Source organism: Pelodiscus sinensis, chromosome 21 (genome assembly GCF_049634645.1).
Source record: "Pelodiscus sinensis isolate JC-2024 chromosome 21, ASM4963464v1, whole genome shotgun sequence".
Taxonomy (NCBI): domain Eukaryota; kingdom Metazoa; phylum Chordata; order Testudines; family Trionychidae; genus Pelodiscus; species Pelodiscus sinensis.
Genome location: NC_134731.1, coordinates 25538424 through 25560179, shown reverse-complemented (window position 1 = coordinate 25560179; position 21756 = coordinate 25538424). Strand labels below are relative to the sequence as shown.

Here is a 21756-nt window from a genome sequence, read left to right as displayed (position 1 = left end):
CCCAGGCCCTTTTCCTTCTGAATCTCAAGGCTCAATCCTGGAAGCCCTTTTGGGCCGGGAAGTCAGCAAACACTCGGGAAGGGAAACATCCAAAGGAGCTAGCTTGTCCCACGCCCAGCCCTGCGCGCGGCACCACTTACAGGCATGGGCTTCACGTAGAGAATCACAAAGTGCAGGGTCATGGACATGACAATGGCCCCCAGCAGCCAGAGGTTGAGCCACGGCGGCATCCTCAGCAGAGACTGGTTTTCCGACACACTGCGAGAGCGGGAGGGTGGGTGTTAGATCGCACGACCGATGAAATACCCCTTGGCCTTACAGATACACTTTGGGCCAGTCAATATACCCGCCAGGCCACCTCGCCAGTAGAAATGTGCTTTGCATAAAAGCCTCCTCCAAGGAAAAGGATTATCTAGCCCCGGGGTGAGCAAAAGGGCCTCTGCGGGCCCAATCCAGCCCACCAAGCGGGTCGATCCGGCCCATGGAGGCCCTGCCACACCCCCGCCCCCAGGCCAATTAGGGTCTGGGGAGTGCGTGAAGCTTCCTCCTGCCCTGCCAGGAGCATGCAGCGCTTTGAAGTGCCATGTGCTGCTCGCGGGGCGGGAGGAGACATCATGCGCTCCCCCGCCCCCACGCCCTGATTGGCCTGGGGGTGGGGGAGCTGCACGAAGTTTCCTCCGCCCTCCCCCCACCCTGTGAGGAACATGTGGCACTTCAAAGTGCCACATGCCTGCGCAGGGCAGGGCGAAGGAAGCATGCAAAGCCTCTTCCCATCCTGCCAGGGGCATGGGTGCCTAGTGGGAAGGGGGAGCACCCCTACCCCCAGACCAATCATGATCTGAAGCCCAGAAGCATCCTGGCCCCACCCCTTCGGGGCAGCCTGGGGCCACTTCAAAAATTGTTGAAGTGGCCCCTGGCCAAAAATTATTGCCCACCCCGATCTAGCCATTACCATGAACCATTCTCCTTCCACGTTTTCTAGGCTCTGGAGAGACGTATGTTGAAGTGAATTTCGTGCAAGACATCACTACCCAGACGGAGGGACGAGGGTAACAGCAATTACTGGACTTTATAGCAAGACAGAGGAGACCCCGGAGCTCCTCCTTTGGGAGTCTGGGCTGTCGACGTACAGCACCGAAACAGTACTCAGCAGTACAGTCAATACCAGAACCTCCAGCAAGAAGCCCGGACCCCAACCGTGGGGCAGAGTGAAAATGGCAAAGGGAATAATTTGCTGGTTCTGGCTTCTAGATTTACCAAAAGAGCAAGTGAGATTCCAGCATTGCCTAGGGCCGGCCCACAACATTTTGGCATCTGAGGTGGGGAGCTCAAATGATGCCTCCATGCCCCCTCACTTGGGCCAAAACTTTGAAAGGTCTCAATTCTCTGGGTCCTACTGGCGCCCCTCCACAGTCTGGCACCTGAGGCAGCTGCCTCAGTTCTCCTCATGGCAAGGCCAGCCCTGGCATTGCCACATATAAGCCTGACTCTTAATCCTAAGCGGTTCAAACCCAAACTCAATCTGGATCAGTGTTCCCTGCAAGCTGAGCACTTGGACAGCCACCCAGGAGAGATTCAGGTGCTGCCCGGCTGATCAGTAGAGCACCAAGTAGAGCATCAGTAGAGCCCACAGCCTTTCTATTGGTGGTGCACATCAGCATATGCCTTGGTGCACATAACAAAATTTATTTCGCCCTGGATGGAAAAAATTTGCGAGAACACTGATCTAGAAGCCAGACAAAACATCCTCCTCTAGGAGGTCTCCCATTGCCATTGCTAATGGGAGGGACATGTTTGCTTGGTTCTACTGTTAATCAGGGCAGAATGTTTGACCTGATACAGCCATACGTACTGTACCTGTTGAGAGCATTGCACATCTCAATTGTCACCAGCACCGAAAGAGCCATCGTGGTTGGGTAACGGGACTCAAAGATTTCGCAGTCAATGCCTTCAAAGATGGGGTTGTCCTCTGTGCATTTCATGAAGTTCCTCTGGCAGAAGAAACAGTAATAGGCATGAAGCAGGCAAAAGTGGCAAGACAGCGGAGACCCCGGAGCTCCTCCTTTGGGAGTCTGGGCTGTCGACGTACAGCACCGAAACAGTACTCAGCAGTACAGTCAATACCAACACTGCAATCAGCTCTTTTATTAAAAATGTCTTGGCTCGGGGGACTGGTAAGAGGGCATGAAGCCATTTACTTCCAGGTTTGAATCCAGACCATCTACGAGGTCAGTTGTGATCATATGACAGCTCCTTAGTAGCCTATGTGAAAGTTTAGTACCAAGGGAACATGTGCCCCCCATTCCAAAAAACAACCAGTCTCTGCAACTGGCATTAATCATACGTGAAGTCAAGAAATGTGGCTTCTCTTCTTCTCTCAGCACTATCCCTTCGCAAAGCTTCCCCTTTCCCACCCACTCTTCGCATGTCTTATCTATACAGAATGGAAGATCTCTGAGACAAGGACTGGCTGTTTCAGTTTGTACAGCACCAAGCACAACGGACCCCAACCTTGGTTGGAGCTTCTAAGAGTTAATTCAACACAAATAGCAGTCAATCAGTCTTCAGCACAGTCAGTCTGGCATGAGATGCACGAAAACATACAGAGTACTGAGAGATTTGCTTATTTAAGGGATCTAAAACTGATGCCTTGAAGCAGCGAGGATGAAGTTTCCCCTTCTCCAAATACCTTCGCCCTACCTGATCTGAGTGGCAGCGATCAGACACAATAACTACAATTCCTGTGGCGCTCCGGACAAATGCCTCTCTGATTCCTCACTAGCATGTGTGGGGTGCATGCTTATGGGCCGTCCTGCCTGGGGATACTACACGGATGCTGCTTCAGGGGAAGTCACCACCATGCTGACCAGCTAAAGGGAGTGGGATGTCACTCAGGCGGGAGCCTCTGCAGCTGTTTCAGCTGACACATTTTCCTTTAGGGTACGTCTACACAGCAGGGAAAATGTTGACTTAAGCTATGCAACTGCGTCAACTGTGTAGCTGAAGTCAAAATAGCTTAACTCAGCTTTTGGTGCTGACTCCACAGCAGGAAGTCTGAGTTAGAGCCCTCTTCCTTTGACTTCCCTTGCTCTTCGTGAAATGAGGGTTACTGGAATTGGAGTAAGAAGTCCCTCAGCTTGCCATTATATTGAAATAACGGCTTGCTGCGTAGGCGCACTCTTCGTTATTCCAGAATAACATTGGTTATTCCGAAATAACGCTGTTGTGTAGATGTATCCGTAGTGACTCGGGAACCTTTCAAAATGTTTTTAAAGAGAGAGATGCGCAGGAAAAAAAAAACCTCCGGGGACCATGCTGGGGAGCAGAGACATTAGAGTTTGCACTGGTGTTGAGTGAGAGAGTCTTCCCTTCTCCCTCCGACACAACTTACCAACTGGTAGAAAGTAACTTGCGGCCCTTCAGCATCATACAAGAACCACCAGGTAGCTGCTCCCACCGTTGCCAAGCCAACGTACACTGCAACCAAAGAGAGAGCAGATTGTGTGGCCCTGTAAGGACCGGACTCATGCTTGTTTCTTGCTCGCGGTGTTACTGGTTTGCCCAGGGACCACCAGCCCTGTTCTGCTGCCTGGGGCTGGATGCAGGGCTGTGGCTCTTGCTGCTCCTGCAGCTAGAGGAAGAGCAGCGAATTGGGAAAAGTGACCTGAATGGTTTTGACCCTCTGAACCCAGATGGTGCACCCTGAGGTCTGCCTCATAGTCCAGCCCCGATTGTTAAGCAGCTGGAGCACGAATTCTGAAAACCCTTCCACCCTCCTCCTCTCCCCACACCTTGCACGGCCACAGCTTCACCTCCTAACCTGTTCTACTCCCCTGATCTTGGATCTCAGACATGCACCTTTCCTGCCAGTCCACCATTCCCATTTGTTTCCCGAGGCCCAACTTTCACTACAAAAATCCACCCAGACCAAGGAAATGGGCACCCTCTTGCCCATCCCATTCTGCACTCTTGCCTGAGGTCTGATCCCAGCTCTGCCGTGGGCTCTCGGTCCTGCCTGCCCTCTCCATGCACAACGCCTTCTCATGCTGCTACCTTGCCTGGAAAGAACTGGAGATAATGGGCGGGTGGGGCTTGAGGTAGCAAAAACTAGGAGCCTGGCCAGAAGAAAAAGATGGTCCCTAGCAGAGAGAGTCAACTGCAAGGATCCCATGCTAGCCCTGTCACCCGGGCCAGAAAGTCACCCTGTGCCCACTACCTACCACATCTGCAGGACTACCGAAGATAAAACGGTACCTCTGTCAGCTATTGCCTGATGTTGAGAAAGGCTGGAGCTGATTAAACCCTTCCAATGCACTGGGACAGAGAGGAGGTGGAGTCTTGAGTAGCTGCCTACATTTGGTTGTATCCAAGTCCTACTGTGTTATGAGGAATAGCTATTCCTTCGGCACCGCTACACCTCTCTGCGCTGTAAGTCCCCCTCATTCCCGGGTACCGCAATGCACCCAGACCTCACTACACACAGTTGTTGGCAGCTGTTTTAAGCCAAGGTGATACATGGCACGTGGTCCATTCCTGGCGCTACATCTCTAGCCAGGGCCTCTCACCTCCAATAGCAAGGTAGCGGAAGAAAAGCCAGCCGCTGATGAGGGGTTCTCTTGCGTTGCGGGGAAGCTTGTCCATGATGTCTAGGTCAGGGGGGTTGAATCCAAGAGCGGTGGCGGGTAGCCCGTCTGTCACGAGGTTCACCCACAGCAGCTGGACTGGGATCAGCGCTTCAGGCAAGCCCAGGATTGCCGTTAAGAAAATACTTCCGGTGAAAAAAAGAGACACAACCTTGTTAGGTGAGAGACACTCCTGGGAGACAAAGCATTGCACTTGTACAACTAGAGAGGAGTGTGATCCCAAATCCTGGGTCCCAATGCCCCCTAAACACGGATGCAGTTCCAAATCCACACCTAAATTTGGATCTTGCAGGACTCAAAAACCTCCCAGCATCAGGGAATCTGAAACTCAGATGTGAACTTTGCAGTTTGATCGTGGAGGCCCTGACCGCGAGTTTGCATAAGGAGCCCATTGCATGACATCGCCATTGTTCGGGATGCTGGCTGTCACCAGCACGGACGTCCCTGCTGAATTTCTGACACAGGTTTCAGAGATAATTCTGCAAGCCATCAGTGCCTGGCCAGGATTGCTGCAGAACTCCCCGATTTGTTCTAAAAGCCTCTTTCAGGAGATTGATGTCAGGAAATTTCCACTACATGCATCTGGCGAAGTGGGTCTTTGCCCACGAAAGCTTATGCTCCAATACATCTGTTAGTCTATAAGGTGCCACAGGACTCCTTGCCGCTTTTTCAGGGGATTGTTCACCATGAAAGAAGCTGTGAATATTGTAAGGAAGTCGCCCTGGCCAGCGCACACACCCTAGTGGAGCCTATTAACACCACACTGGGATTTCAAAATGTCGCACTTACAGCAAGCTACATAACTTGTCACAGTAAGGAGCAGCAGATTTGCCACCCCACAGCACTTGATCCTACTGCAGTGACTCACGGTGCTTCCTCTATCGTGCTCAGCATTGAAAATGCTACAAAAGACAGCCAGAGGGTCCCAGTCCGCCGCAAGGTAAAGGCTGGTTCTGCAGTAGCAGCCGCTGAATTTATAGAAATACCAAAGAGAGTATCCCCGCCACTTTGAACTGCAGGGAAGAGTTCAGGACCCAGCGCGTCGCTGGGACATCCTCAGCTGAGGTAAATCAACCTGGCATCACTGCCCCTCTCTTTTTACACCAACTGGGAGAGGGCTCTGATTATATCTCTAAGTATCAGAAACCCTTCTGTCCTGGCAATCTTTTTCCCTCCTGCATACTATGCTAGTGGGAGGCGTGACCCCGAAGCCCTTACCAGACGACCTCTCCAACATTAGACGAGATGAGGTAGCGGATGAACTGCTTCATGTTATTGTAGATGGCTCTGCCCTCCTCCACGGCAGAGACGATGGTGGAGAAGTTGTCGTCAGACAGCACCATCTCAGCAGCTGATTTTGCCACGGCTGTGCCAGAGCCCATGGCAATGCCAATCTCCGCCTTTTTCAGGGCTGGGGCATCATTCACTCCATCCCCTGTCTGGATAAAGCACGAGCGTTTTACTGAAGGATGCTTCATAGAAGGAAACAGTCTCAGCATGAAACCGAGGCTAGAGCATGTAAAAAATCAGCAGCACAGGCAGCAGCAAATCGTGGCATGGGCTAGCTGGGCCAGCCAGATACCCACAGGGCTCAGGCGAGTGTGTATATTGTGTGGCCACTCTGTGCACCACACACCCATGCTCCCATGGCCACACTACTGATTTCAGCATGCTAGCATGATGAAAGCTACAGTGGGCGTACCTGCAGGAGCGGGGAATATCACACCCCACTCAGAAGGTGGACAGCCTGAGAATCAAGGCTGAGTCGCATTTATTCAGAAGTGTTTGTTGGCAGGACTTCTCCCGATCACTTAGTTCTTTAAACACCACCACTTGGCACTGCCATGGTGCATTTTCAAGTGCTCTGCTCACGTTCAGCTGCACAAGAGCTCTACGCAGCTATTGCTACGCCCCACTGGTGGGGAAAACTTAAGTGTCTTCCGCAAGGCGACAGAGTCAGCAGAAGAGCTGGGAATGGAATCCGGAAGGTGTGACTCTCAGACCCTTGCTCCAAACCAACACTAGAGCCCTGCAGATCGGTGCATAGGCACAGATATCCGCGGGCCATCTTTGTGAATCATACGAGGCGCAAAATTGTGTCTCCACGCAGGGCAACCAACATTCCCGCCCTTCAGCTCAGACTGTGACCTCTCAGTACAGACTCCCACCCCCAGCTCTCGACTGTAGAGATGACACTTACAAAATGATTAATCTGAGTAAACCCACGTGCGGGGCCCGGTGTGTGACTCACCATAGCTGTAATCTCATGGAAAGACTGGAGATATTCGATTATCTTGGACTTGTGAGCAGGTTCGACGCGGGCGAAGCAACGGGCCGAGCGGCAGGCATCCCGCTGAGTCTCTGGGGGGAGATCATCAAACTCCCTGCCGGTGTAGGCCTTGTCTGTCACATCCTCCTTCTCCGAGAAGATCCCAATCCTCCGGCAGATGGCCACTGCTGTGCCTTTGTTGTCTCCGGTGATCATGATGACCCGGATGCCGGCTTTCTTGCACATCTCAATGGATGACACCACTTCCTTCCGGGGAGGGTCCAGCATCCCCACACAGCCCACGAAGGTGAGGTTAGTCTGAGGGCAGAAGAGGAAACATGTTAACGCTCATGATGCCCCTCCCTTTGAGGGTCCCAGCCATGTTGTTCTTCCTGTCTTTAATTTACCTCACAAAGATGCTGGCATAGTTTCCTCTCTAAGGGCCGGAATTTGTTCCCACCAGAGCCAATGGCAAAACTCCTATTAATTCTAATGGGAGCCCAACCAAGGCCAAAAGAGTATCACTATCTATTTAAAATAATTCAGCTGTAATCCTGTTTTGTTCTTCTGCAGGGAGCTGCCAGTTGAGACACAGCAGCTGGTTGCTATGTACTGCATTCTGGTCAGGTTCTTATGCCATGCCCAGAACCTTGGTATCTGCATGCTGCCTGGGAGCACATAAAGACCCAGGGTCAGCAAAGCGCACAAGCACATGCTCAGCAGGTTGCATGCTGCAAGGAAACAGAGAAGGGCTTCTTCACACACTGCCGCCAAGCAGCGGCACTCATTCCCAAGGATGCTGCGGAGGCCAAACATGTAACTGGGTTCAAAAAAGAATTAGTTGAGCTTATGAAGGACAGGTCCCTTAGTGACCATCAGCCAAGATGGTCAAAGATGCATCCCCAGGCTCTGCATGTCCCTAAATCTCTGACCACCAGAAGTTAACTTCCTAACTGTCAGGGTGGTTAAACACTCAAATAAATTGCCTAGGGAGGTTGTGGAATCTCCATCTCCGGAGATATTTAAGAGCAGGGTGGACAGATGTCTATCAGGGATGGTCCAGACCAGGGCTACTCAATACGCAGCCCATGGGCCGCAGACAGCCTGCAGCATGTTTGTTTGTGGCCCACGGTGTGGTTTGGGTTTACGCGGGTTCCCTTTTTATCCTTCCTCACCTCATAGTTAATGAACTTGGTTGAGTCATCCAGCTGCATCTCCTCTTTCTTGGAGGGGTTGTCCCGGGTGGCCAGAGCGAGGCAGCGCAGGGTGTCGATGCCAGTCCCCCATTCCCGAATCTTGGACAGGATCTTCTCCTTAGTGGAGAGCGTGAGGGGGACCCGGGTGGTGCCGATGCGCACGTAGTTGCAGCGTTCGATCACACTTTCAGGGGCGCCCTGTGGAAACAAAAAGTGCAAAAGTCATTCTCAGCCACCGGCGCCACTTCGCTTCCGCGCAAAGCACAACGGAGCGAAAACTTCCCTGTCAACCACAGCCAACTTCAAACCCCCGGGGCATTCAGAGCACGCTGCAGTCACTGAGGACCACACATCCTGGAGCGCAGGACCCCTCAGGAAAGGAGACAATGGATTCAAAAGACAAACCCACGAAACACGGCGCCATCCTGAAACTGAGGTGGTGTATGGCCTGTAGCTCACATCAGCGTGATGCCATTCAGGGATGTGAATAAGACACTCAAGTTACACTGATCTGCAGGGCTCGCTGAGCCGCGGCGAGCCCCACTCACCAGCCGCACTGTCCGGCATTTTGTGCATGCGCAGATCACCCGAACCCGGCTCTTCTGGGACGTAATCTACTCGCCATGGGCAAGTAGATTACATAGATTGTCGAGCCCTGCTGGAGTGGGCAGTGCTATGTTGGCAGGAAAGCATCTCCTGCCGATAGCTGCCCCTCCTCTCACGGGAGCTGGAGTAATTAAGTAAACGGGCGAGCGAGCTCCTGTCAGCGCATCAGCACTAGCAGCCACGGTAGCCATAGCCTGATGAGTTTAATGATCGGGTTTATCCTGGTAGGAGGCAGATAGGGTTGCCAGATGGTTTAACAAAAAATACCGAACACCCGCATTCCCCCCAAAAAAAACACGGGGAAAAAATTCTGTTGAGGAAAAAAAAAGGGGAGGGGGCGAAACCGAAGTTGTTGAGCAAACACAAACACACAGCGTGCAGTGTGGCCCCTTTAAGAAATGCTTTGCTTTTGAGGCTGCCTGCCATCTTGCCTCCCTGCGCCAGGCTGGACAGCTCCGCTGCGGAACCCAGTAAGCACCCGGGTTTTTCGCCTCCTAGCTGGGAAAAAAAATCAGAAAATACCAGACATTTTAGGTATCTGGTATTTTCTGATTTTTTTTTTAACTGGACAGGAAGTGAAAATACTGGACACCTGGCAACCCTAGTAGCTCAATATCCTTCGCTTCCTGTAGGTGGCGCTGCTCTGTCAACATTTAGAGATGGCGATGCCCACAGAGAGCTCCAGGTCTCCAGCACCAAACCTTGTATGCCTGGAAAGGGGCAAGATGCACCCAGTTTAAGGCACAACCAGGCCTCCTGTATGGGGGGGGGCAGTTACCCCGGGGCCTGGCAATTCTAATGGGCCCAGGGCTCTGGCTGTCACTACTGTAGCCACAGCAGCAAATGGAGCCTTAGGCCCTTTGAATCGCCTTCAGAGTGCCACACAACGCACTCGGCGCGGCTCTACAGGCTGGAGGCCTGCCCTGGCCCCGCCCCTTCTGGCTGCCCTGGCCCCGCCCCTTCCGAGAGCATAGAGCTGGGCTCCCCCATCACTTGGTCTACGGACCCAGCGTGGCTGCTGGCTCCCCTGGTCACAAGCAAGACGACTCCAGACTGAGGAAGGAGTCAGTCTAGTCTTTCAGAGCCCAGGCCTGTGGCAGCGACTCTCAGAACCTGGGCAACAGACTTGGGCTCCAGGGCTACCTTGCTAAGAACAGCCCCAGGACGGGGTGGGCCTCGGTGCCTGCGCCACAACATCGACATGGCTGTTTTGACTGCGGCAGCTCAAATCCTACATGCCCGAGTAAGAGAATCAGAGACTCATAGAACCCTAGAGCTGGAAGAGGCCTCAGAAGGTCAAGTCCAGCCCCCTGCTCTAGGCAGGACCAATCCCAACTAAATCAACCAGCCAGGGCTTTGTCAAGCCGAGACTTAAACACCTCTAGGGATGGAGACTCCACTACTTCCCTAGGTAACCCATTCCAGTGCTTCACCACCCTCCTAGGGAAATAGTTTTTCCTAATATCCACCTGGACCTCTCCCACCACAACTTGAGCCCATTGCTCCTTGTTCTGCCATCTGCTACCACTGAGAACAGCCTCTCTCCATCCTCTTTGGAACCTCCCTTCAGGAAGTTGAAGGCTGCTCTCAAATCCCCCCCCTCACTCGCTTCTGCAGACTAAACAAACCCAAATCCCTCAGCCTCTCCTCATAAGTCATATGCTCCAGCCCCCTAATCATTTTGGTTGCCCTCCACTGGACACTCTCCAATGCGTCTACATCCTTTTTGTAGTGGGGGGCCCAGAACTGGACACAATACTCCAGATGTGGCCTTACCAAAGCCGAATGAAGGGGAATAATGACATCTCTGGATCTGCTGGCAATGCTCCTCTTATTGTAACCTAAAATGCCATTAGCCTTCTTGGCTACAAGGGCACACTGTTGACTCAGATCCAGCTTCTCATCCATTGTAACCCCCAGGTCCTTTTCTGCAGAACTACTACTTAACTGGTTGGTCCCCAGCTTGTAACTATGCTTGGGATTCTTCCATCCCAAGTGCAGGACTCTACACTTGTCCTTGTTGAACCTCAGCAGATTTCTTGTGGCCCAATCCTTCAATTTGTCTAAGTCACTCTGGATCCTATCTCTGCCCTCAAGTGTATCTACCTCTCCCCCTAGCTTAGTGTCATCCACAAACTTGCTGAGCGTGCAATCCATCCCCTCATCCAGGTCATTAATAAAGATATTGAACAAAACCGGTCCTAGAACCGAACCTTGGGGCACTTCGCTAGAAACCGACCACCATCCTGACATCGAGCCATTGATCACTACCTGCTGGGCCCGGCTTTCTATCCATCTTTCTATCCATCTTACCATCCATTTATCCAATCCACAATCCCTTAACTTGCTGGCAAGAAGATTCTGTGAGACAGTATCAAAAGCCTTGCTAAAGTTAAGGTATATCACATGCACTGACTTTCCCACGTCCACAGAGCCAGTTACCTCATCATAGAAGCTAATCAGATTGGTCAGGCACGACTTGCCCTTTGCGAATCCATGCTGACTATTCCTAATCACTTTCCTCTCTTCCAAGTGCCTCAAAATGGATTCCTTAAGGATCCCTTCCATGATTTTTCCAGGAACCGAGGTAAGACTGACCAGCCTATAGTTCCCTGGATCGTCCTTCTTCCCTTTTTTGAAGATGGGTTGACCCTGGCTGCTGCTGTTGACCCTGGCTGCTGCTGCTTGCTGCACACACTTCCCCTCAATCCCCTGCTTTCCCTGACTTAGTTGACCTGGTACCTGATGCTGAACTCAGATTTGGATGAAGGCCAAGTCAACAGGGTTTGATTGAGAGGCCACTGTTGTTATAAATAATGTGTACCCTTTACTGGACACCTAGGGTACGTTTAGACTACATGCCTCTGTTGCCAGAGGCATGTAAATTAGACTACCCATCATAGTCAATGAAGCGGGGATTTCAATATCCCCGGCTTCATTAAAATAAAAATAGCCGCCATGCTGTGCTGGCTCAGCTGATTGTTGGCACAACGGGGCAGCCAAGATGCAGATCGATCGACGAGGAAAGCCGTTACTGACCAATCCTGTAAACCTCATTTCATGAGGCATTCATTGACTATGTCGGGTAGCCTATTTTACATGCCTCTGTCGGCAGAGGCATGTAATCTAGACATACCCCTAGAAAGCAAGGGAGGATGTTCACAAGGACCTAACTGACTTAGGAGCACAAGCAGTTCTGGAAATCCCACCTCAGACTCTGTCTCCTTTTAAGCATTGCCAGGAACGTCACAAGGCGCCCTCACTAATTCCTCACAAGCTTGATAGTGAAGACACTTGTAACAAGCAACCCCAAAACTTCAGCTGTATTACTGCTTCAATGAGCCAATTATCTCTCCCTCCTGACCATATCATCTTATCCACTAACTGAAATCCCTCCAGGCCACTAGGAAAATAGCTGAGAGGTGACATGTGCTTTACCATAAGGCTGGGAACAGAGTGTGTGTGGGGGGACAACTTGGATAACCCAAAATGCTGGATAACTGATCACGAGCCACCATGAGAGAAGTGCATCTGTTTTCCTGCACCAAACTAAAGCTTTCCAAGCTGTCTCTCGCTCTTAAGCAATCCAACTCCCCTGCACTTTCAGGAGATCTATTATCCAGGACATCTTGAAGCCCACAATGCTATCCGAACTCCCTTTGGAGACCGAACATACCCCCAGCTTCTAGCCGAGCAGCCAGCTAGGAAGTGACAGCATTCTAGGGATTGGAAATCCATCCTCTTCCATAAAGAGGATGATGCCAGCTTTCCATCCAAAAGCCAAATCTTGGCCTGGTGCCCATGGGAAGCTATTCACATTACATAGCCCCTTGATCGGGAACTGCAGCATCCCAGGGATACACTGGCTCCCTCAACCCTCACTCAACATGTGGAACACTCACAAACCCCTCCCCGCCCCCAGTAGGCCCCCAGCCCCAGCCCCAGGCACTGCAGCATGCATCCATTACCTTGACAAACATCTTGCTGCCAGCAGAGTTGTGGCTGGCACCGACAGGAGTGCAATAGACGGACATGGACTTGCGGTCGCGGGAGAACTCCAGGGTGCACTCTTTCTTCATCAGCTGCTTGATCACCTGTGGTGAGACAGATGGGCAGGGTGCAATTAGCTCTGGCAAATGCAGGCAAAGGCCAGGCCCTACTTAATTGCATCTAACGGGCCCAATGAATCAACACACAGCGCAAGTCTAAAATAAAAGCACAGATGCGTCAGCGCGGGATTCTGCCATTTAAGCAATGACAGGAAAAGCATCAGCAGAGGCTTTCAGTCCCACAGCTTTGCCACAGCAAGTTAACCACCTGCAAGTTCAACTGCATGGACGTGGTTCAGCCTCCTTTCCTCTCTCACTCCTAGCCCAAGGGGCACCATGAATTCACACAATATTAGGAAGTGAAATGGAGGGACCCAACTCTTCTTTTACAGCCACTTTGTCCTGGGATAGACCTAGTCCACCCCTAGAAAAGCAGGGCACTCCACATTTTCATACAAGGGGGTAATGATCAACTGGAACAAAAGCATTTTCATTTGAAACCAGACACTGTCATCAGAAAAGCTCGGTGTTTTCTCTTCCATTACCGCAGCGATAGAAGCTGTTTCCACACACAAAAGCAGGCATGCTATGGGATAAATAAGCTCATCAGTTCTTATACATTAGTGCTGTTGGCTGCACACTTAGGATCTGGTTGTGTAGGCCTATGACTCCTGAGGCCAAATCAGTCACTTTAAGTTCGGGGCTTAAGGTCACACAGTTCTAAGACTGGGCTTTTTTTGGGAGGGAGTGGGAAAGAAGAGAGAAGAGAGCGGCATTTACATCTTCCCCCAAAAGCCTAATTCGTTTTCAACTTCTGTAATATAGAGAGAGGGAAATACATAGCTTTCTCCTCCAGGTTAGCCTCATGATAAAGATCAAGCCTGAGCCAAAGCCCACTGAAGACATCAAGAAAGCTCCCATTTACGTCTAAAGATCTGGATCAGGCCCTTGCCAAATTGACTGTTTTTCTTCTCCTTTCATATACCAACTTACATTTCTGTGGCTGCTTTGAGCTCTGCATTTTTTAGTTCGCTCTTTTGGGGACAGATTTTGCAGCACAGCGAGTCTTGACAGGCAGTATATATGGCTCGCTAGCATAAAAATTCAGGTGCACAAAAAGCATCTTGCATGTTATTTTTCTTTCAAGTTTCAGAATGGAAGAACAAAGATATGCAGCATTAGCGTCTGTTCATGCCATTGTATGCACACAGGCTGTGTTTGTAAGGTGGTCTTGCCTTTCGTGTATTGTGGCTTTGTATTTTAGTGATGTTATTTTACATATATGCACACTTTTAAAGCAAAATTGTATTTATTTAAAGCAAATTTACACACGTGCTTTCTTCACATTTAGGCCGTAGAACAATCTTATTGCGTTTGCTACTTTAAGAAGATACACAGCTGAGATTCTAGCAAGAGAGGTGCTGGGCCTCGCTAGGCCACTTCTCTCTGAGGTTCAAAGATTTATGACCACTTCCTCTTGCATGATCATGTTAATATTACGCCATACAAATCTGGCAGCTGTTTGGCCTTGGGAGAACACCAATTTATGTCCCCAAAAGCCATCTCTCTGACAGGGCTTTGGGGAATCCTGAAAGTGTATTTCTGGGAGGCAAATGACGAGATGTAAATGTCTTGCTCACTTGATTTTGTTTGTTTTTTGGCTTGGATGAATTGTTGGTCGACAAATTTGTTTTTTTTCTGTTGGATACTCATTGCTTGCAATTGTAAGACAGATCATCAGGGCACTTATAATGGTGATTGATTATGATCAAATCTAAAGTAGTAAGTAAAGAGGGACAACTTTCCTGCCCCAAGACCCCGCTCTCCTATCTAAAAACCTTGCAGGTGTATAGCAGGAATTGGTCCAACTGTGCTAAATGAAAGCCAGCGGCACAAGGGGCTTTCCAGGTTTGTCACGACATTCCCACCACCTCTGAAGGCACAGAAACCTTGTCTACACTCGATTCATTCCTCTAAGTCACCCACCAATGGTACCACCGGTTCAGCTCCATCGTCAACAGACAGCATCAATGGGAGTGCTAGCATGGACAGTGCTCCCACCATGGGGGTGATACAGATGCGGACATTGTACCTAGTAAACCAGCAGGTCGCCGGTTCTCTGCCTAGACCAGTGCACTCACAATAGCTACAATGGTTCAGCTCCATCATGGGACGAAGGGAGATTTTGTTCTTTGCAAAAGTCTGGGGCAGACAAACCCATGAGTCCATGGTAGGTCTACCGTAGTACGGTGCATCCCACTGGTGTAGACGGGCATGCCCAGCTCCACAGAACGTGTCTGGAGGACCACTCTGTTCAGGTGCCTGTGAACATCTAGGCTGTTGAGAGTCACATCCGACTAAGGGATCTGGATGCTCCGTTCCCATTGCAATTCATTAGCTTTGCAAATCTCAGCCCTGTTGTGCAGCCCAAAGATGTTTGTATACAGGAAATGCCGTGCCTGGGCTAGCCTACACAAGCTACTTTGAATCAAGCGGACGAAGGTCAAAACAGCAGGGAAAGCAGCGTAGGCTCTGGATCGAGTGAACTGACTGTGTACACAGGGTCCGAACTGGGCTTCTCCTACAGCTGTCCCCACTACTACTGTTATCCTCGATTCAAGCTAGCTCAGGTAAACTAAGCACGTACACAGCTCTTGCTCTGCAGACTTACCCTGTGACACAAAGGCCAAGATTTTCAGACGAGACTAGTGGCTTTGGGTGCCCAATTTGAACCACTTTAAAGGGGTCTGGTTTTCAGAGGGGGGGGGCTCAGCATGTTCTGAAATCTGGGTGCCTTTACGGCAGGGGTGGGGAACCTCAGGCCCAGGGACCGGATGCAACCCCTAACTTGCCTGGATCCAGCCCCCAAGGCTCAGGGCTCCCCCCCTCCACCCCAGCATTGGGGAGCCCGCGTTGACACTCCAGCCCCCTGCCACCTTACCATGGGGCTGGGGCACAGGAAAGCTACTAACCTGGGCCCCCTAGGCGCTGATTAACGAGGGGAATGGGAGGAATTTTTTTTATGTCAGTGAGGGGCTTGGGGGGGTTTTTTGCTTCTCACTTGTGTGCGGCCCCCCCACTGTTTTTTCTCTGGGTCATCGGCCCCCGACCTCCCCTCCTAAAAAAAAGGCTTCCCACCCCTGCTTTACAGAATCTCCAATCACGAGTCACTTCTGGAAACCTGACTTGGGTGGTGAGATGTTGTCTTAAGATGCAGTTATCCTCCCTCCTTTGAGAGCTCAAGGGGTGGAGAATCTGATATGGTTTGGGTCATTCCAACCTCATCGCCTCCTTTCCTAGGAACTTGGGAAGAATTCTTGTGCAAAGCACCATGCAACCTCCCTCTGCCCCTTCCCTCACTCCTGGGTGAAGGGGACCACACAAGTTTTGTCCTTTCATTCTACTCACAGAGTTGCAGGCATTGGCTCTCTCCACCTTCGAGAGATCACTTGTATCGGTGTTGAAGACATTCATCTTTTCTACCAGGCAGGTCAGGGCTGTTTCGGTTGCTTCTCCCACCTTCTCATATGCTTTTTTGGACTGGCCAGCAGGAAGAAAGGAACAAAAACATTCAGTGTAAAAGAAAAACATGAGCGGTGTGACCTCAGTCTCTTAACCTGCATGACTAAATCTAGGATGGTTTTATTTACTGCACTGTGCTTGAGATTCCAAAAGCATCGCTCTCCTTCTAGGGTGCTGTGGGGAGGCCACAGACTGGGCATTCAAGGCTGAAGATTATAATACAAGCTGACTTGCTGCTCAAGCTCAGAGTAATCCTGTTTTGGGTTTGTGTAACCATCTCCCTGTAAGGATGATGCACACAGCTCTGGGGAATACTTTCAGGCCCAGCTTCCAGTTTGTGCCTGTGTGTTCCCACAAGTCCATTGCAGGGGCGGAGTGTGCAAACCTCCGCACTGCATCTGTGCCTCTGGCCATCTGATTTGCATGCCATGAACGCAGGTGCAACCTGTGCTTGCAAAAGGAAGGCCCGTCTCCTGAAAACCCACCCACATGTAGTTCAGTGCCATTCAACCGCAGCTACTATCTTCATTACAAAACGCAAAAGGCTACAAGTCTATCCAGAAGCTAAGGGAACAAAAAGCACAGGAATCTATCTGTGTCAGCTGGGTCTAACACGATGTACATTTGACACAACCGAGCAGGGCACTCTAAGGAAAGTCTTGGCCAAGGCCATCCCCCACCAATCCAGGCATGCAAAATAAGGTCGTGGCATGGGCACAAATTTGATAGGGACACAAAACTAACTACTTGACTCTATTACTATATAAAGTCTCCTCCTGTGCCTGGGGCCGGGGGTAGGGCCAGGCTGGGGGGGCCTTTAGTTACTACCACAGAAACCTCCTTAAAATACCTCTGTGCAGTTGGTGAATAGGGTAAGGATCCAGCACGCTCACCTCGTTATAATCCAGAGAGGAGTCATTGCAGAGGGCACAGATAGTAGCCAGTTCCACGAGGCCGTCGTACCGTCCACATTCAACTGGCTTGTCGTTCTTCAGGCTGCAAGAAGGAACCAAACCAAATCCTCAAAGTTTACCCAACTCAAAGTGACACTCGTTCTTGGCATTTTTGCCACATCTCCTACCCAAGGCCCTCAGAAGAAGCAGGGGAGGTTGTGTAGCTAAAACACGGGGCTGGGACCTATTCCTGGCTCTGCCACAAAGTTCCCTGAGTGATCTTGGGCTAATGTGCTGGGCTTCAGAAAAATAGGAACAGGAATACGCACCACGTAAGGGGCCCAATTAACCCAAATGCATCCCTGGGATAGCCCTCTGTAGGGGAGAAGTGCTGCGTCAAAGTAACGTTCCCCATTTCAGCCACTGAACCTACCTTGTTTTCACTGGCATTCGGGATGTTAGATGCCCAAACGCTACAAAACTTTTTGGTGAAAACCAAAAATCCCCACGTCATTTAGCACTTCTGCCATTTTGACATTTTCTGTTATTGTTCTCCCACCTCCATTGAGTAACAGGCCTACTCTCTCTTTGGTCTTCCTCTTGCTTCTCGCGCGTCTGGAGAAACCTTTCTTGTTACACTTTGTGTCTCTATCTAGTTTCATCTCATTTGTGCCTTCACCTTTCTAATTTTGCCTCTGCATACTGTGTGTTATTGGCTTAAAAACATCCTTTGTGATTTGACCTAATTGCTACTTTTTGGAGTGGAAAAAAAAAATCACAATGTGTCTGTGACAACCGGGTTTGAACAATGGAATTAGAAATATCCAAAGAGAAAGACTCTGCTGTTCCAAAAGCACAGCAGATCTGGATTCAAAAGCAACTCTCTTTTTTCTCCAGAGCAGCTGCAAGGTGGCTGTGTTTAAGAGAGAGCTTATTTGGTGTCAAAGGAAAGCACCAGCAGCAGTCAGGGCCCATCTCAGAGGCGAAGGGGCAATGAAGGGGGCTGCAAACTTCACCCTCAATTAAAAGCACCCTGAAGATCCACACACAAGCACATGTTCTGACCCAAAGCTGCAGCAGGCATTGGTTCAGACATACAGAAAAGATGAAGAAAGAAGAGGTGTAATAAAGAAAAGGGAAAGCAAAGCGGTGGCAGACTACAGAAGAGTGTGAAGATCCAATGTCCCAAGAAGTTCAAGATTTCTGCATGTTTCCAACAGAGCCCAAGACTGGTGGGAAAAACCTCCTGCCCACCCTAAGCAGGATCTTCGAACAGTGCATGCCAGGACGGCTAAGGTGGATGAGTGCAACCACAGCTCTTGATTAACTGTTTCTGAGCGAGAGAGACAGACTGTTCCCTTTGATGAGATATTCATAAACATCTCTGCCGAAGCAGATTTACAGGAACCTAGCACTGTGCAAATAAAAGGAGCGCTAAGGTCTCAAAAAACCATGGGGGAGAGGGAGACACGGTTACATAACCAGCAAGTGAAGGGAGTTAAACACTTGTACATTCAGTCCATCCTAGTTACAACCCATGCTGATACAGCCCTCCTCCCAAAAGAACCTTGAGTGTTTTACACACTCCAGATGTTGGAATCCCCCTGCCCATACTGAACGCCAGGCAGGGAAGGCAGTGCATGGCACCACTGTACAACACACAGACAAGGATTGACGGAGAATGGGTTTAGGTGTAGCTTATGCAATTTAGAACATAATCAGTACACCCGTGCTAATGCCTCTCGGGGGCTGTGATTTTTTTAAATGAGAATCTGAATGCCCTCCTGGATAGAGCAATGGGAATTTCAGTTTGATTTCCACCATTGCTGTTCACATGCTGCATCACCAGGAACAAGTTGTGGTCCCACCTACCCTCTGTCTGCCAGGTCTACCTAGACTGGGAGTAATTCAGGGCAGGACTGACCCTTGCTGTGTTGTGCAACACCCTCCCAATAGGGCCCTGGGCTCAGCTGCAGCCGCTAGGTAGCATTGCAACGCAAAATAATAAATCCTAAACAGGCAGAGATGCTGTGAAACCACGGGAAGCAGCGAATGGTCACAAACCAATAGCAACAGAACAGATATGTACACAAAGGACTAAAACAAGGATGGCTACGTCTACACCGGCAGCTTCTTGTACAAGAACTGTTTTGAGGAAGAGTTCTTGCGCAAAAAGTCTTCCACAAGAGCACGTCTACACTGGCATGTGCTTTTGCGCAAGAGCGTCTATGTCAGTGTAGACGCTCTCCTGCGCAAGAAAGCTCTGATGGCCATTTTAGCCCTAGGGGTTTCTTGCGCAAGAAATTCATGTTGCCTGTCTACGCTGCCCTCTTGTGCAAGAGGGCTTACTCCTCGTGGGGAGAGGAATAACTCTTCCGGAAGAAGCCCTGTTTTCCGATGCTAGACTGTAAATTTACTTGCGCAAGAACGCGCGTGCAGTGTGGACACCTGGCAAGTTCTTGCGCAAGAAGCCACCAGTGTAGACATAGCTGAAAATAATCCAATTCTTCCATTTCTTTCATCTGACCAATAATCATAGAAACGTCAGCTTGGTCAAAGTTGGGACAGATCCTCTGTTGATCTTAACTCCAACAGAAAGAGACTGGAAACTCCTTCCTGGCTTCAGAGAATCAACGATGGAGTGTCCTTCTCTTTCCTAGTATGTGGCTGTAGCATTCTTTATCCCATTGGCATCTCTCCTAAGATTCATCATCAGCCTGAAGTTACGTCGCTTTCATACATTACTCAGGCTCAGAGAATTTGGGCATGTCACTTGTTTGTGCCTCAGTTTCCCCACCCGTAGCACTGAGTTAACACTGCTGAAAGGCAATGGTTAACGTACGGCAGCCTCCCTGGCTGAAAGGCTCTGAGTTAGAAAAGGCTAGTTCCATTAGACTCCGTGCTAATCCCGTCACAAAATTCTCTGCCCAAGACTGCAAGCAAAGATCCCACTCAGTGGAGCTAATGCTCCTGCCCTTCTTTGCAAAGGGCTTTTGAGATCAACTGACAATGCACTGGGTCAGAGCTGGGTGTTATTCATTCGGGTGGCAAGCTGCTAGAGAAGCCCCCGGCCCATTTCACACAGGCGTCCCACGGCCACCGCTTGCAAACATTCTCCAAAGAAAAATCGAGCGTCTTGACCGCTAGGGCCCTGAACTTCTGGAATGACCTGGGCTGCGGCCATACATGAGAGTCAAAGCCAGCAGAGGAAAGGCATCAGTCACAGCTCTGCACGATCACCATTTAAGGAACCAAATGCCATTTCTTGTTTGTTTGAGCAGGCTGCCGCTTTATGGCGAACGGACAGCCGCCGTCTGCAGGGGAAACAGGAAGATTATCCTAACTCAAGCAGAGGTAACTGCAGGTTAGGGCTGTATAAGCTCAGCGGGTCATTCTTTAACTGGAAAAATAAATTTGTCAGACATTCATTATTATCAGTTTATTCCATTGCGCCTTCCTAATGGAAAGAACATTCTGGAGTCCTTGTTACGGCTTGAGAGTGGAAAGCCGGCCAGGGCCAAAAGCGCTGGAAAAGCCTATTTTCATAGGGACAAAAAGCTGGCCAGTTTAAATACAGGCTGCAGGGAGGGCGGAAGCAGCAGTTCTCCCGGCCAGTGATGACCAGGGGCTGCCCTCCGTTCAGAAGGCGGCGGGGAAGGGAATCTAGGAAAGAAAAGGTGGTTGTTGATATGCAGGATTTTTGAAAAGCTATTAAGAAAACTTCAAATAGAAATTGGAGCTGGAAAGGCTAGAATCCCTTCTGAGACACAGCGTGGTCCGGGGGAAGAGGCGGGGAGGGGGGCAGCTCTGGACTGAGTGTTCTATTCTCACCTCTGCCACAGACTTCCTGCAACACCCAGGGCAAGTCACTTCCCCTGTCAATAAAATGGGGATAAGGATTCATGCTCTCCTTTGTACAATGCTTTGAGCTCTATGAGTGGCAACAGCTAAAAGAATTAAATACAATGAATGCCCCGCCTCAACAAGTTCCATGGCGCATGTGAAATGTATAAGAAAAATAATCCTTAGACAGAAAATAAACCTCTCCCAAGCTTACTGCGCCTTGGTTTTCATCGGTCATTGAACTTACACACCCCATGGAGATGCACACTATGAAGCCACGTTCGTAGCATGATTGTTTGCTAGGTTGTCTGACAGGGTTGGTGGATGAGGCAAACTGGGACTGAGGAGACCCAGGTTCTGATCCTAGCTCGGCTACAGACTCCTTGTGGGCTCTGGACAAGTCACTTACTTGGTGTATTTACACCCCCTCCTCCAATTACCAAATGGGGGTAATTAACATTTCCTCTATCCTGCCCCTTTCTGGCTAGACTGTAAGCTCTTTGGGGCATGGACTGTCTGCATATATTGCACCTAGCACAATGGAGCTCTGAGCACAGTTGGGGACACTAGGAAGACTAGTGGTACATGAAGAAATATTTCTCTTCTCTGGACTGAAGTGGGTGGATGTGTCGTAAAGTTGAACTGCTTGAAAATTCATTCAACGCCACCTTCATGCGGACTCATCTTCATTTATCTCCCCAGAAGTGGAATCCTACAGGACCAAACCTAGGGTGC

General features: G+C 50.2%; 1 protein-coding gene across 3 annotated transcripts in view; it reads right to left on the bottom strand.

Moving 5' to 3' along the window:
* ATP2A3 (ATPase sarcoplasmic/endoplasmic reticulum Ca2+ transporting 3) overlaps positions 1 to 21756 on the bottom strand; it is a 147690-nt gene that overhangs the window by 19035 nt on the left and 106899 nt on the right. For all 3 annotated transcript variants that reach the window (XM_075904377.1, XM_075904374.1, XM_075904375.1), the window contains exons 10-19: positions 17179 to 17281; positions 16172 to 16303; positions 12683 to 12808; positions 8088 to 8306; positions 6895 to 7230; positions 5862 to 6082; positions 4566 to 4768; positions 3392 to 3477; positions 1858 to 1991; positions 141 to 258 (exon numbers count right to left, since the gene is read on the bottom strand). In XM_075904377.1, coding sequence (XP_075760492.1) covers positions 141 to 258; positions 1858 to 1991; positions 3392 to 3477; positions 4566 to 4768; positions 5862 to 6082; positions 6895 to 7230; positions 8088 to 8306; positions 12683 to 12808; positions 16172 to 16303; positions 17179 to 17281 — 1678 coding nt within the window. The remainder of the gene's footprint in view (positions 1 to 140; positions 259 to 1857; positions 1992 to 3391; positions 3478 to 4565; positions 4769 to 5861; positions 6083 to 6894; positions 7231 to 8087; positions 8307 to 12682; positions 12809 to 16171; positions 16304 to 17178; positions 17282 to 21756) is intronic.